This window comes from Tursiops truncatus, chromosome 3 (assembly GCF_011762595.2).
Source record: "Tursiops truncatus isolate mTurTru1 chromosome 3, mTurTru1.mat.Y, whole genome shotgun sequence".
NCBI classification, from domain to species: domain Eukaryota; kingdom Metazoa; phylum Chordata; class Mammalia; order Artiodactyla; family Delphinidae; genus Tursiops; species Tursiops truncatus.
This window is the reverse complement of record NC_047036.1, coordinates 63,547,136-63,562,124: the sequence shown is the minus strand read 5'-3', so window position 1 is coordinate 63,562,124 and position 14,989 is coordinate 63,547,136. Positions and strand designations below refer to the sequence as shown.

Genomic DNA, 14,989 nt, shown 5'->3' with positions numbered 1-14,989 from the left:
GGCACACAGGCTTCAGTAGCTGTGGCGCACGGGTTTCAGTAGTTGTGGCTCGCGGGCTCTAGAGCACAGGCTTAGTAGTTGAAGCCCAGTTTTTTTTTTTAATTACAAGGAAAAATCCAAGACCCTAGCTCCAACAAACAAGCAAATAAACAACCTGTTCTGAATAACTTGCAACAGTTTTCAACTGGATAAATGCGTATGTTAGCAATCACATCACTCTTACAGGGCCATAAGCTACTGCACCTTTAAAAGCTCTGATTTTTTGAAAAATTGGATGTTGTACAAAAGTATCTTCTAGGACTAGGATTGCTCTGCAGGCTTGGGAGACAGCATTTGGATGTTGTGGGATTTTAACAGCAATAGATTAGACCTAAGAACCTGGAGAGAAAAAAATAGGTGGTACTAAAACATTTACTTATTTTCTGTCTGTGAACTTCTTCCCAAGTATTTAATAATATCTTACAATTTTATATGTCAATTGTATCTCAATAAAACTGAAATTTAAAAAAGGAAAGAAATAATTGCCTACTCCAAGTCATGAAAACATTCTCCTTTATTCTCTTCTAAATGCTTTATAGTTTTAGAGCTTTCACTTTTAGGCCTAAGATTCAACTCTAATTATTTTTTGTATATGGTGTGAAGCAGGGATCAATGTTTTCCTTTTTCCATAGGGACCAAAATCCATTAAAATTTTACTTTTGGGGACTTCCCTGGTGGTCCAGTGGTTAAGAATCCGCCTTCCAATGCAGGGGACATGGGTTCGATCCCTGGTCAGGGAACTAAGATCCCACGTACCACGGGACAACTAAGCCCGTGCACTGCAACTACTGAGCCCACGTGCCACAACTAGAGAGCCTGTTTGCCACAACTACTGAGCCTGTGTTCTCTGGAGCCTGCATGCCACAACTAAAGAAGCCTGCGTGCTGCAACAAAGAGCCCACGCACCGTAACGAAAGATCCTGCGTGCTGCAATGAAGATTCTGCGTGCCGTAACTAAGACCCAACGCAGACAAATAAATATTTTTTTAAAAATTTACTTTTCAGCAGAATACATTTTATAATTCTTATGTAATTTTTATTCCTGAGAACACTTTAAAATATAGCTTTAAATCTTAATCTAAATGACACTTAGTTGATAAATTTCTCAATATAAAGGCATTTTGCCTTAAGACTAATACTTTAAAAAATATTATTAAGGATAAAGTAGTAAAGTTAATCTTCTGGACAAATGAATTTGATTTCAAACTTAATTAAAATGCAATTCATTTATAAATTCAGCTCTTTGTAAAAGCAAAGCATGGTCATTTTAGAACATTTATAATGTAAACATTACTTTTTACTATAATTTTAAGAGTTATTTGTTGCAATTATTAACATTTTATAATTATGAAATTGCATCTTTTGCTGCTGGCAAACAATCATAGAAAGTGAAGTTTTAGGTGTTGACAAATAGCACCACATTCAGTTGTAGCTAAAATTTAAAGTGGAAATATCATTTTCTTGAAATATTTATATGTATACAATATTCATGTTATATGTCTTACTGCTATCTATCTACAATGGATATGATCACATGATACGTCTAAAAGAAGGGAACTATCTGTTGAGCACTTGCTATGTGATGGGCATTGAGCTACAAGCTTCCATTGCATGAATCTCGCTTAACCTTCACAACAACCCTACAAGAGAAGCTTCATCCTCTGCGCCCCTCCCCCATTTTATAGATGAAAAAATCAAGACTCAATGAGGTTAAATATTTCCCCAAATCTATGGCTATTAAGGGACAGAGGTGGTGCTGTAAGGGAAGTCTATCTGAATTCAAAACCCAAGCTCCTTTCTCTACATTGCACTACTTTATTCACTGGGAGAAAATGGTTGATAAAAGATAAATTACATATCTTAGGACATTCATTGGTAAATTACCTTTCAATAAATCAAAGAAGCAACATATTTTTCTGAATATCTTGCTCAGGACTACGCCAGGCACTGTAAATACAATTAAGAATGCACTCTTACCATAAAGCACTTTATAATCTAGCTGAGGAGACATAACTACTACGTATGACACAACTAGTGAAAAATATTAGTTGAAATTAACTGTTAAAGTAAGATCTGGAGACTACAGATGGTGTAGCTGTTTTTGAAATGAAGGACTGTGTTGAGGACACTGAATTAACTTTTAGAATGGGACCACGTTAGGAAGGGTCTTGCAAGAATAAAATTCAATAAAGTTGAATTTAAGAATCCCCTAGAGATTTTTTTTTTTTTTTTTTTTTTTTGCGGTACGCGGGCCTCTCACTGTTGTGGCCTCTCCCGTTGCAAAGCACAGGCTCCGGACGCGCAGGCTCAGCGGCCATGGCTCACGGGCCCAGCCGCTCCGCGGCATGTGGGATCTTCCCGAACCGGGACACGAACCCGTGTCCCCTGCATCGGCAGGCGGATTCTCAACCACTGCGCCACCAGGGAAGCCCTCCCCTAGAGATTTTTGATTTGACATAAAGAAAGAGGTGTTTTTTAAAAGTTTTTTTTTTTTTCAGCAGAAATATTCAGGGTATCTTTGAGTAGAGTATGAGGAATGAAGTAATGAGGAACCAGTTTTTGAAATTCTAGTAGTAGAACAAGGGCCTGAACCAAGGTGATGTTGGTGAGAAACTTGAAGATCAAATGATATATTACCAGGATTAAAATTCTGCTCTCCAATAGTATTTTGCTCACTCTAGATATTATGATCAAAACAAAGAATACAAAAAACATATACGGCTGTCGGCATACTCCCCCAAATATGGAAGGTCTAGATACATCTAATTTTAATCCATATTGTTTTTGGTAAAGAGACTTGATCTTGTTACAAGAAAGCTGCTCATCCCTGTGAAAGTTAAAAACATTTTTAAAGCCCTCTTACTATTCTGTAGTCTCTGAATAACTAGTTCTCCAGGAAAAAGGAAAGAGGATGGCATATTTTTATGAAATCTCTATAATGCTAGTGCCAACAAAATGTGATTTAATAGCTGTATGACATGTGGATTCTTTCAATTATCTTCAGTATACCAAAATTTTTTTATAAAGAGTTTTAAAGATTCATTTTCCTAAAGTATTGTTATACTAGCCCAATGCAATCTCTTCTTTCCAAATCTTTTAGGTAAGTACAGTACTATAAGGACATAAGCCTAACAGAGTAAGCACTCAGTAAATGTTTTTTGACTCGATAAACTGGAACATAAATCAATCATCATAATTTATGTGGTAACCAATTCAGACCAAAGCAAAGAAGGATTATGAAACCAAAACATGAAATAATTTAGCAGAATTTTCATCTTAGAGATTAATTTTGATTCCAATGGCTTGTTTAAATTCATGGTTTTGTGGTTCCAAGATGTCATAGAAAACTCTTTTTTTGTCAAAATGGCCTCTAATAAAAAGTAAATCTTCAGTGGAATAGCTATCGTTTTTTCCAGTCCAAACAGTCAGGCTGTACCTGCATTAAAATAAAACAGAATTATATAGTTAAAAGAGAAAGATAAGAAACAGTGATGAAGAATTCCAATAACCCTAAAAACAGTTACTCTCATTTGTCTCTAACCCAAATTCACACAGAAGAAAAAATTAATTAGCACTGGTGGAACTATATTTTCCTGTTTCATTCCTTCATCAACATCAAAGGGACTAGAGAGAATAAAATTCACACTGCTGTTGCCTAAATTAGGTCCCGCTGTATCTGAATTAATGTTAAATGGCTTTAGAAACCCAGACTGGTAGCACTGGAAATGGGCCCAATTTTGGACAAAAGAACTGAGGAGATTGTGTTGCTGATCAAGGCATCTGTTCCCTACACAAAAACCACAGCTCTAACCTGGTTTCTTCAGTAGCCAGGCCACAGTCGAAAGCACGACTGGAAGGGACAGTGAAGAGACACAAATGTCACTGACGTTCCCAACATTCATATTCACTTATAAGTGGCCCCGCTATCCCTTCCGGGGGTTTTCTGTATGAGATACAAGAATGCCAAGAGATGTCACTACGAATGCCAAACAGAATAAACCTAGATGTATTTCTGGAGTTAAAAAACAATAATAATATATGAAGATTTATTATGGATATAAGAATATGCTCAGAATTGTAATGTTAATTAAATCGTATATTTTCATTTCTCCTGTGACATTACTATTACATTACTCTTAGTAGAGTTTAGAGAAATGCGAAGCTGTTAAGTATTTTCATATTTATTTTCCTCATAAACTTGTCAGAATCCAGGGAAAATCTCCAAAGCAGTTCTTCTGCTAATGATAAGAAACAGTCTAAACAATGTATATATTCTTGTTATACTGACACATTACTGTCCTTAAGGATGATGACACCATTCTGGAAATGTAACAAAGGAAAATACTTTGGATGTTGTTCCATAGTAGTATTATGTGACAAACCAAAAAGACTTTTAAACTACAGTAGGGAACACAGAAAAAAAAAATGAGAATTACTTTAAAAACTTATATTTTTGCTAAAATGGCATTTTTATTACTTTATTGAGCACCATGGTATCAAACGTTATAAAAAGACAGATACGAATTTAGGTTAAAAGAAGTTATTCATTTTATTTCCAGTGTTATTTTGCCTCTTTTAATCCTCCCGCTACTGTATTTAAACTAAAAGTAGGAAAAATAAAATTGACTAAGGGTATTTTAAATGCATTCATTCAAATCAATTCTCAGGTTTCACTTTTAAAGCTCTTTTCATTGTGATGTAACATGTATAGGAAAAGATGCATAAAACATAAATGTTTTAACAAATTATTATAAAATGAACTCCAGTGTAACAAAACACAAATCAAGAAAAAACACTGCCAGCACCTCAGGAGATGCCTGTATATCACTGCCCCATCACAACCTCGCCTTTCCCCCAGAGTCCTCACAACCTTGTCTTTTGGGTTGCCATCTTCTTGCTTTATTTACCACCTGTATATCCATCCTAGACAATACAGTTTAACTTTTGCCTGTTAATGAATTTCATATAAATGGAATCATACAGGATATAATTTTTTTGGTCTTGCTTCTTTTGCTGAATATTGTTTGTGACATTTATCCAACTTAAAACAGGTAGCTAGTGTATGCATTTTCTTTGGGAAACAGTTTAGCAGTATCTACTAAAGCTGAAAGTATGAATACCCTATGACCTAGAAATTCTATTTCTAGAAATTCCTTTCTGATATAGCCTTTATAAATGCAGGCACATTTGCACCAGGATGTGTGTGTGTGTGTGTTCACATTTATATATATGAATGTTCACAGCAGCAATCTTTGCAATAGCCAAAACCATGAAATAATCCAAATGTCATTCAATAATAGAATAAACTCTGAATGATGTTGAATGTTTTGCCTGTGTTCTCTTCTAGGAGATTTATGGTGTTACGTTTTATATTTAAGTCTTTAAGCCATTTTGAGTTTATTTTTGTATATGGTGTGAGGGTGTATTCTAACTTCATTGCTTGCATGTGGCTGTCCAACTTTCCCAACACCGCTTGCTGAAGAGACTGTATTTTCCCTATTGTATATTCTTGCTTCCTTTGTCGAGGATTAACTGACTATAGGCATGTGGGTTTATTTCTGGGCTCTCTATTCTGTCCCATTGATCTGTATGTCTGTTTTTGTGCTAATACCACACTATTTTGACTACTGTAGCTTTGTAGTATTGTCTGAAGCCTGGGAGTGTTATGCCTCCTGCTTTGTTCTTTTTTCTCAGGATTGCTTTGGCAATTCTGGGTCTTTTAATTGTTCTAGTTCTGTGAAAAATGCCATGGGTAATTTGATAGGAATTAAATCTGTAGATTGCTTTGGGTAGTATAGCCATTTTAATAATGTTAATCCTTCTAATCCAAGAGCATGGGATATCTTTCCATTTCTTTGAATCATCTTCAATTTCCTTTATTAATGGTAAACAACAAAGCTTTAATGTAATATATTACTAGAGAAATTTTCATAACATTGGGGATGGGAAAGAATTCTTAAACAAGACACAAAAATCACTAGCCATGAAGGATATGCTCGAGTAATTTGAACACATTAAAATTCAGAAATTCCTTCCATCAAAAGACACCATGAAGAACATGAACAGGTTAGGCACAGAGTTGTGGAAGATTTTTGTAAATCAAAAGGGCTCTAGTACAGAATTTATAATGAACTTATCTATGAAATAGAAACAGACTCACTGATATAGAGAACAGACTTGGCAGTTGCTAAGGGGGAGGGAGCCTGGAAGAGGGATGGATTGGGAGTTTGGGATTAGCAGATGCAAACTATTATATACACAATGGATAAACAACAAGGTCCTACTGTATAGCACAGGGAACTATATTCAATCTCCTGTGATAAACCATAATGGAAAAGAATATGAAAAAGAATGTATATACGTGTGTGTATATATATATATATATATATATATATATATATATGTGTATAAATGAATCACTTTGCTGTACAGTAGAAATGAACACATTGTAAATCAACTAAACTTCAATAAAATTTTTTTTAAAAGCTTTGTTGTTTACCTTTCATATTTAATAAAAGACTCTGAAAGAGATGAAGTTAAGAGAAACCCAAAATTAGGGACAGAGTTCCAAAACAAATCAACAATAACAAAAACAGGACCCCCCCCAAAACAACAACAACAACAACAACAACAAACTAGACAGAGAAGTAGAAGAATCCACTTAGTGCAATGCCATGGAGCCAAAGGACAAGGGAGTTTCAAACTGAAAAGGGAGACCAGCAGTACTCAAATGTTGCAGAGGTTAAGAATTTGGCTTGAACAAAGTATGATCTTCAAATGAGAAATTTCAGGAGAGTAACTGACTACACAGAAGTGGAAGGTGAGGAAACTGAGGCAGTAAGTAATGAAAGAAATGGGATGGCAGGATCATCCTATTTGAACATGGCAGCCTAAAGTCAGCACTGCCTCCTTTTTCTCCTAGAATCACCTTAAAGTAACAAAAAGAACAAAAGAATGAAAATAGAAACCCCATCTTCAATGAGAGCTGAAAGTGCAAATTACAAAACAGGTGAGAAAGTTTCTAACAGCAACAGAAATTAAGGCCACATGTTAAGGAGGTGGAGAGAGTTTGCTCATGTATGCAGATTACAGAGAAGGCCTATAAGAGACTCTTCTGGATGAGAGGCATATCCCACCAAAACACTTCGCACAGTGGGAATGGTGTCCTTGAACTACGAGTGGGAGCTTTCCTGGATTAGATTTGGTCTCAAAAAGCAGTGGAGACAAAGAAATAGAACAGGAAAGCCATAGTTGTAGGAATCAGACTGTTCCTGTGAAAACCCAAAAGTTTAAATTTAAGAGACACATGAAAGATCTTACCTAGAGACACAACAACTGCTTATCTCCATTGACTGGGGAGAAGTTAAAGGCTAAACAAGTCACACGTAAGACTCTCTGGGTCATAAAGAGCATAGTCCTGATCCCTCTCCACTATGAACTTTAGGCAAGTAGCTGGTCTAAAAAACACCTCACTTTCTTTAAAGCAGATAATCAAAATAAATTTGGCAGAGATTTTATACAAGAGAGTACAAGAAAATATATGAAAAAACACATGGCAGATGGAGAAATAAAAACCTCATCATTAGAAAAAACTATCAGATAGCTGAAACAGATATAAAACTACTTAAAAAAAAGAAAGCCACAAAACAGATGAAAGCCATAACCCACACATTTTTTAAATGATGCAGTTGCCTTTTTGAAGAGCACAAAGCAGATATACAAGTTCATGGAAGAAGTTTCAAGACAACAGAAAAGAGATGATAAAATATTAATTGGCAGATCTTAGGAAAGAAGTGGAAAATTAATACTATTACAGAAATATGGTGAAATCTGAAGGTATACTAGACTAGAGAGAACAGACATTGTTGAAAATATTGTAAGGGTCAGAGAAGACAAATTATAAAATACAGTAAAATAAAATGCAAACAAATAAAAAGGAAAGAAAGACTGAAGAGAAAACAATAGATACCAAAGACAGGCAAAGGAGATCTACATATTCATAACTGGAGTTTCTGAAAGAGAAAACATAGTGGTACAAAGGCAACAGAACAAGTATTTAAAAATACAATTCAGAGAAATATTACAGAAAAGAAGAGCATTTAAATCTATATATTGAAAAAAACTCCATATTGCTGAAAAAACTGGTATAGAATGGTCCATACTGAGACATATTCTAGTAAAATTACTAGGCCTCAAAGATAAAGAACACTTTCTACATTCAGTTTCCCCCATTTCCCCCCTCCAAAATCAAGTCGCTTATAAGGGCAAACAAATAATCAGGCTGGCTTCACACTTTGCCACATCAACACTCACATTAGAAAGCAGAAGAGGGGCTTCCCTGGTGGCGCAGTGGTTAAGAATCTGCCTGCCAATTCAGGGGACACGGGTTCAAGCCCTGGTCCGGGAAGATCCCACATGCCATGGAGCAACTAAGCCTGTGTGCCACAACTACTGAGCCTGAGCTCTAGAGCCTGCGAGCCACAACTACTGAGCCCACGTGCCACAACTACTGAAGCCTGCTGCCTAGAGCCCATGCTCTGCAACAAGACAAGCCACCGCAATGAGAAGCCCGTGCACTGCAATGAACAGTAGCCCCCACTCGCCACAACTAGAGAAAGCCTGCACACAGCAATGAAGACCCAATGCAGCCAAAAATAAATAAATTAAATAAATAAATAAATAAAAAGAAAGCAGAAGAGCAGGCTTCCTTGGTGGTGCAGTGGTTAAGAATCCACCTGCCAATGCAGGGGACATGGGTTTGAACCCTGGTCTGGGAAGATCCCACATGCTGTGGAGCAACTAAGCCAGTGCGCCACAACTACTGAGTCTGCACTCTAGAGCCCGCGAGCCACAACTATTGAGCTCGTGTGCCACAACTACTGAGCCTGCGTGCCACAACTACTGAAGCCTGCACACCTAGAGCCTGTGCTTCACAACAAGAGAAACCACCGCAATGAGAAGCCCAAGCACCGCAACGAAGAGTAGCCCCCGCTCACTGCAACTAGAGAAAGCCCACGCACAGCCACGAAGACCCAATGTAGCCAAAAAAATAAATAAATTTATATTAAAAAGAAAAGAAAGGAGAAGGGCAATGCCCTCAAAATTCAAAAGGCATTGTGAGCCAAGAATTTTACAGCCAGCCAATCTATCATTCAATATGAAGTACAAAGCTGGACATTAAGAGAGTACAGTCAACTCAAATTAGGTGAGAGGGGGGGTGAAGAAATACACTAATTTTATTATTGCTCATGGAAGTTAACGGGCACTTGTGAAGAAGTAAATTAAGCATATTTTATAAAGTAGCAGTAAGAAATAACCAATAGGAAAAACAAACTAACTTACCAAATATTCAGAATTAAAAATACAAAAGAAAGAAAACAGCTACAGTGAAATGCTTTTTAAAGCTACAGAAATAGCAAATATGCTAGTTTTTCTTTTAAATGACAGAAACAAGACCAAACATATCTGTGTTATAAATAAATGTAAATAAGTTAAACTCTTCTTTTTAAAAGAAAGACTGTTAGATTAGATTAATGAGAGCTAGGTATCTAGGCATCTGATAAGGAATTTAACAACATGGAAAGAAAGAAGGCTAGAAAGAACCCTCAGGGGTTGGGTTGAAATTGGAAATACCACTATGAACTCATGGGTTGGTTAAACACACACACACACACACACACACACAGAAATGTTTATGTATGTAAGTCTATATAGGTGTGTTTTTATATACATACATATATACATACACAGACCATAACTACACATATACATACACATATATTTTCCAGTTCTGTCCGTTAAGAGGTCCTGGAAGCACTGACACTCTAGGAGCAATGATTATACTAAAATCCCAGATTTTGCTTTCTAAACACCACCTGCTGCTATAATCAAGCAGGGATCCTTGAAGAAGTGACTGATTTGAGAACTGGGACAAGTACATGATGAGCTTGCCAAGAATGCAAGACCTGAGGTCTGTCATGAGGAAATATTGAACTGATCGAGACTGTGGACATTTTTCATAATAAAAGGCCTGTAGTCTTGAAGACTGTCATGTGTACGAGAGGAAGGGAAAAACTGAGGAACTAACTATTTTGAAGGAGACTGATGCAAACTAAATGCATTGCATGTTCCTGGAGAGTTTCTTGGACCACAAGAAAATAAGAAGGATTGCTGGAATGGTTGATAAATTTGAATGGGGTCTGCAGACTGCATGGCAGTGTTGCCTCAATGCTGATTTCCTGGTTGGAAGGTTGCATACTAGTAATACAGGAGTGCATCTTTGTGTGGGGAAGTGTACACTGCAGTACTTAAGGATATGAGGCATCATGATAGAAAAAAAGAGAGGTGGGGGGAGAGAGAGGGATGGAGGGAGAGAGAATGGTTAAACAATTTGGGAATCTGGGTAAAGGAGATGTAGTAGTTTTATGCAACTTTTCTGTATGTTTAAAATTATTTTTTTAATGACAATAAATCAGCCTTAAAACAGTCAATGAAAAATAAAACTTTATAAATTTATTTTTCAAAGAAAAGATAAAGCAAAGTTATTCAAGCCAAATAAAAGGACAATGTGAATTTAGGTAAAAAATATCATTAAACAAGACCAAGAAGGAGAACTTTTAATAATAAGGTATAATTCTTCATGAAGATAATAAAACCTATATGAATATGCCCCAAATAACATATCATGAGCATTTAATAAGCAAAAATTATAAAGGCAGAAGAGGAAGCAGACAAAAACACTTTAATAGTTGGAGACTTTAACTCTCTTAGTCCATAAGAGAGCAAGTAGCCAAAAAATTAAAGATGCCAAATATTTGCACACATGCAAAATGGCACATTCATAAGATTATTCATTATAGCATTGTTTGTAATATCAAAGATTAAAAACATCCTTTATGTTCATCAATAGGGAGGCTGGTTAGATAAATTATAGTACATACATAAATACAATGCACCTAGAAAAGGAAAATGAGGAACCTTGAAAAAAAGCTCCAAGATGTATTGCTAAGTTAAAAAAAAAAAAGCAAAGAACAGAACAGAAGCAAGGTATATAATATGATACCTTTTGTTTTAAAAAGGAGGGGAAAATAAGAATCTATACTTGTATTCACTTTTATATGCATAAAGAAACTACTAATGTGGCTGAACAAGAAACTGACAACTGTGCTTAGTGAGGCTGGGCAGGACTGGGTGAATGGGAGAAAGGCTTCTCACAGTATAACTCTGTTCATTGGTTTTTAAACCTTGTGATTATATTACTTAGTCAAAGAATTACATTAAAAATATTTTTAAAAGCAAAGAGTAAGACATGAAAGACTTAACGTAACTAATAATGTATGTTACTAACTTGTCACAGTAGTTTTATTCTAATATCCAGTCTCCTTTCTGTCTTTTAGCAATCCCCTGAATTCTAACTAGGCAAAAGACTGTACAGAATAATAGCTACATGTCCCAGCTTCCCCTGCAGCTAGGTATAGGCATACGACTAAGTTAAAGCCAATGAGTGTGTCCAGTGCCCCTGAAGAACAGGGACAGGCCCTGAGCCTCTCTTTCCCTCAATCCTACCAACTGAAACTCAGACATGGCAGTAATCAATCTGACCATATAGATGAGGTCAATATCCTAAGGAAAACAAGTACCAAGACAGAAGGATTTTGGGTCCCCGACACTGTGAAGGCATCAAATCTGCCCTGGCCTATTTATGCTTTTCCAGTTATATGAGACAGAAACAAACTTAAGTTTAAGCTATTGTTAATTTAGGTTTCTGCTATAACAGCCAAACTATATCCTCATAAAGTACATGAACTCATACAAATATCCATATATCAAACCATTAATAAAACCTTAATAAAGTCTACGAAGTAGAAATAATATAGACATGATCCGATTACTATACAATAAACCTAGAAAACTATTAACCAATCCAAAATAAAATAATTCTACTATCTCAGTGCCTAAAAAATTTTCTCTTAAAACAACTTTTGAGACAAAGGAGAACAAAACCACAATTGCAAAATATTTATAAATTAACAGTGATGAAAACCTACACATAAGAAACAATAAGATACAGCTACAGCAGTGGTCAGAGAAAAAAGTATAGTCTTAAATATTTATGTTAATAAATATATTAATAAATATTAAAAATGAAAATAAGCATCTAACTCAAGAAATTAGAAGAAACTACACGAAAAGAATTTTAAAAGATAAAAAGCAGAAATTAGTAAATCATAAACCAGAAAAATACATAATCTAAGAGTTCATTTTCAAAAAAAAGAGAAATAAATCATTTTCCAGTTTAATCAAGACACAAGGGAGAAAACTCAGATAAACAAAATAAGGAAATTATTTTAGAGACACAGAAGAAACCAAAAGAAAACTATTTTAATCATCTGTGTGTAAATAAATCTTAAAACTTGGGTGAGATAAACAATTTTTTAGGAAAATACAATATATCAAAATTGGCTACCATACAGAAAATCAACCATTTACCATGTAAGAAATAGAAAAGACTGTATAAGTTAAGCTTTCCCCAAAGCACCAGGTTTAAATGGTTTCAATGTTGAGTTTATGAAAACTCAGGTACAGGCCTCATTTGAATGTTACTTTTAACATCCCCGAAAATGTAAAAAGAAAGAAAGGTCCCTAGTTTTTTAATGAAATATCCATGATATTGATACCTAAAACAGACCAATCTCACTTTCAAATGCTGAAATCCTAACTAAAATGTTAGCAATAAAATTCAGCAGTACATTAAAAGAATGATAAATTCTGATCAAGTGGGGTTTATTCTGTAAATGTGTGGATGGTTCAATATATAAGATATTAATAAAATTTATTTTATTAATAGATAAAGGGAGAAAATAGTTATTTTCATAGAAACTGAAAAAAGCATTTAGTAAAAACTCAATACCCACAGGAATGTGGATACACTACAATATAGTGAATTATCAAACAGGGTCTTTTTCTGGATGATTTGTGATCATTCTTTATTTGTTAGAATTCTTTACAACTATTTGACATACGTGTTGAGGATGGTTTTACCAGAACCTATTTTTATGTATTCAAATGTATCAAACTTTCCTTTTATAGCTTCTGGGTTTTGTGCCTTACTAAGAAGGGTCTTCTCCATTCTGAAACTATATAAAAAAAGAATCATCACTTGTGGTTTTTTTATGCATTTAATGTTTGTTGTTCAAGTCTTTAATTCATCTGGAATTTATTTTGGAGGAAGGATTAAGGAAAGATGTTAACTTTGTTTTTCCTACAATGTTGGCCTGTTGTCCCAACACAAGTTATTGAACTTTTGCTCCAATGATCTGAAATACCAGATTTTTCCTGTTCTAAGTTCCATGATAGAGTTGGGTTTATTTCTGGACATTCCCTGCTGTTCTATTGACTAGTCTACTGAAAAGACAGTATCAAAACTATTTCAATATCTGTAGCTTTATAATATTTAATATATGGTCCAACCAATTTTTATTACATATTAAAATAATAAAATTTTGGGAATTCCCTGGAGGTTCAGTGGTAAGGGCTTGGTGCTTTCACTGCTGAGGGTCCAGGTTCAATTCCTGGTCAGGGAATTAAGATCCCACAAGCCGCGTGGCCAAAAAAAAATAAAAAATAAAAAAATAAAAAAAATAATAAATAAATAAAATTTTTATATGGGAAAGACTTCTGGAATTATGACAGAATTCAAAGGGAAATTATTTTACCCACTTGTAACTTTTTGTGAATGTATAACATAATGAAAAAAATGACAAACATTTACTGGGCACCTACTATGTGCAAAAGCTTTTGTGAGGAACAGAGGTGAAAGACATGATGTTGAGGTTCATCAAGGATCGTCATTCCAGTGAGGAAGTCCGAGCACTTACAGAATCAGTGTTCATTCTCTGTCTCTTTCTCTCACACAAGTTGTCTTTACATAATCAGTTTTCATCTTCTTTCTGTCTCTCACACACACTCACATGCACAGACTATATTGTAAAACTTACACGTACCTGTTTGATTGCTTTAACAGCCAAAGTAACTGAGAACAAGACTGCCTGACTAATGCTGCTCTGACAGGAAATGTTACAAGCTGATTTAGTTCATTACATATATATTCCATCTCTTTCACCATTATCCAACTGTAACCTGAAATGAAAAGAAAGATATTTAACCTTTCTAACCAAAGTCCTACAAGTCAATTAAGTAAAAACCTCAATTACATATGAATAGGTAAATTCATAGGTAATTCATAAACATTTCCATTTGGATTCAGAGAAATTAAAATACCACTTAATGCAAGAAAAAATTTTGAGTGGAAAATGTAGATAAAAAATTAAATCTAAGTAATGTCACAAGTGACCTAGAGCAATAAACAAAAAATTAAAACATTAGAAAGGAGTTTATTAATCTCTCAAGTACAAAAAAGGAAATTCTGACATTATATTTACTTTAAAGATTCTAAGGCTCTGCATCATTAATATTCTCTATAAACTTGTATCTTCTGCTTGTTGTTAAGTTTTCTTTTCCGAGAGAAAGAAAGAGTATTTACTAGCTGTTTAAGTAATAATTAACTTCAATTTTTTGGGGGGGTGGGGGTCTAGTCCAAATTACTTACACATTTTATCTAAAATAGAAATAGTGTTAAAATTGACTTTTATATATGTGTTTTATGTTTTAAATCATGTTTAGACATTGTGGAAAACGTATCTGCCTGTTTATAAACAGCTTCAGAAAAAAATCTATATTTTAAAAATAGCCCCTACACTCTATCAAAACTATCCATAGGTTGTAAAAAGTACTGGTCAGTAAAGGAACAATTTACAAAAAGCCTATGTGAATACATTAGTTTAGCAGCTAAATGCCTCATGAAAGAAGGGAAAGGTCTGCTTTCCTTTAAAATCTGGAAAATTATATCTTTTTAATTAGAAAAAGGGGTTGCTAACAGAAGCTATACTTA

General features: G+C 34.8%; 1 protein-coding gene across 2 annotated transcripts in view; it reads right to left on the bottom strand.

The window, feature by feature from the left end:
- Positions 1-3,211: 3,211 nt before the first annotated feature.
- Positions 3,212-14,989, bottom strand: part of FAM151B (family with sequence similarity 151 member B) — a 32,513-nt gene continuing 20,735 nt past the window's right edge. The window contains exons 5-7 of one of the 2 annotated variants that reach the window (XR_002175294.3): positions 14,043-14,178; positions 3,851-3,982; positions 3,290-3,475 (exon numbers count right to left, since the gene is read on the bottom strand). Coding sequence is in view for 1 of the 2 variants with exons in the window: in XM_019929758.3 (XP_019785317.2) it covers positions 3,316-3,475; positions 14,043-14,178 (296 nt within the window). In the remaining variant the exon portion in view is untranslated. Of the gene's footprint in view, positions 3,476-3,850; positions 3,983-14,042; positions 14,179-14,989 lie in introns of both variants that reach the window. The other variant, XM_019929758.3, reaches the window with a different exon arrangement.